The sequence below is a fragment of the Arachis ipaensis genome, chromosome B07, assembly GCF_000816755.2.
Source record: "Arachis ipaensis cultivar K30076 chromosome B07, Araip1.1, whole genome shotgun sequence".
Taxonomy (NCBI): Eukaryota; Viridiplantae; Streptophyta; class Magnoliopsida; order Fabales; family Fabaceae; genus Arachis; species Arachis ipaensis.
Genome location: NC_029791.2, coordinates 25,545,072 through 25,546,329, shown reverse-complemented (window position 1 = coordinate 25,546,329; position 1,258 = coordinate 25,545,072). Strand labels below are relative to the sequence as shown.

The following is a 1,258-nucleotide window of genomic DNA, read 5'->3' as shown; positions in this document are numbered from 1 at the left end:
TCTATTTGACACATGATTTGATTCTTCTCTTTCTTTTGTTTGATACTCTATAGGCCGTAACATAAAGAACTTAGCATAAAATAAATTACTCTCTTGTTGGAAGGACAAATCAATAACATTCTTCAAGATATCTGAAATAGCAAATATCAGAAAGTTATTTTACATAACAAAATCCATGTTTGGCACAAGTTTTCAGTTTTTAAGAGAAGGGACTCTTACTATTATAAACCCAGACAAACTAATGAAAGTAAAATCTAGGTGGTACCAAGAAAAAAATTTTAAGACTCTGTGTAACTTTAATGAAAAATCTACATAGAAATTAAATAATCATAAATGGATAGGTAGCAATATGTCCTAACTAGCCAATCAATGAAAATCCCTCCATCTTGTACCATCTATTCTTTCTCCGTTTGATTTCACCTCAAAATTTGATTTTTCTTTTTCTTTTTTTTTTCCAGCAGATTCCAAGCAACATTAAAAAGAAATTAGACAGCAAAAGGAAAATTTCACTTTATGTTGGGGTTGCAATTGCTAATTTAAAGTGATGCTACTACTATCTTAGGATAAAGTTAAAAATAAAGCATTATAATTTCTGAATTATAAACCTTCAGTTTCGGGCATGCATTTTTTTAGCTCTAGATAGATGGCATAGGGCTTGGAAATAGAAGAGGAGTTGGACAGTTAAAGATGCCGTTAACTTGTATGATGAAAGGGTTGCTGGTACTGATGATACTCCTTCATTGAAGAAAATTCAGATGGAAGTCTCATTGGTATGTTAGAATTTATATAAAACTCTTCATGTTCTTAGATTAAAATTTATCTCTATACTTGAATAATAGTTAATTGCTATCTAGATGATGTTTTTTCTTAACGTTTCTTAAATTATGGTCTAACAGCAATTTTAGTTGCTTTTTTCACTCTCTGAGTGGAATGAATTATTTTATTTTATTGCAGCTTCTGCTCGATATGTTCAACCCATGTTGCAGATATCATGAACATTAGATATATATAGAAACACTCCATGATCTTGTCTGATTTTTTATTCTTTAGAGATCACAGATAAGTTTGTTCAAAATAGGGTACTGTCAAAAACAGTAAATGATGTTTTTGGTGTTGCTATGATAGAAGCATACCCAAGCAGTGGGATTAATAGGAATTTTTCTTGTGTTTGATAAATATTGTAAACTTGTTATTGACATTGTTAATTTAATTAAATATTTTATTTTGTTAGAATTAATTTAAATATATGTATATTATG

General features: G+C 29.1%; 1 protein-coding gene across 1 annotated transcript in view; it reads left to right on the top strand.

Moving 5' to 3' along the window:
* The window catches only part of LOC107609136 (jacalin-related lectin 3), a 5,921-nt gene continuing 5,171 nt past the window's right edge, over positions 509-1,258 (top strand). The window contains exon 1 of the mRNA XM_016310980.2: positions 509-770. Coding sequence (XP_016166466.1) covers positions 756-770 — 15 coding nt within the window. The 5' untranslated portion in view covers positions 509-755. The remainder of the gene's footprint in view (positions 771-1,258) is intronic.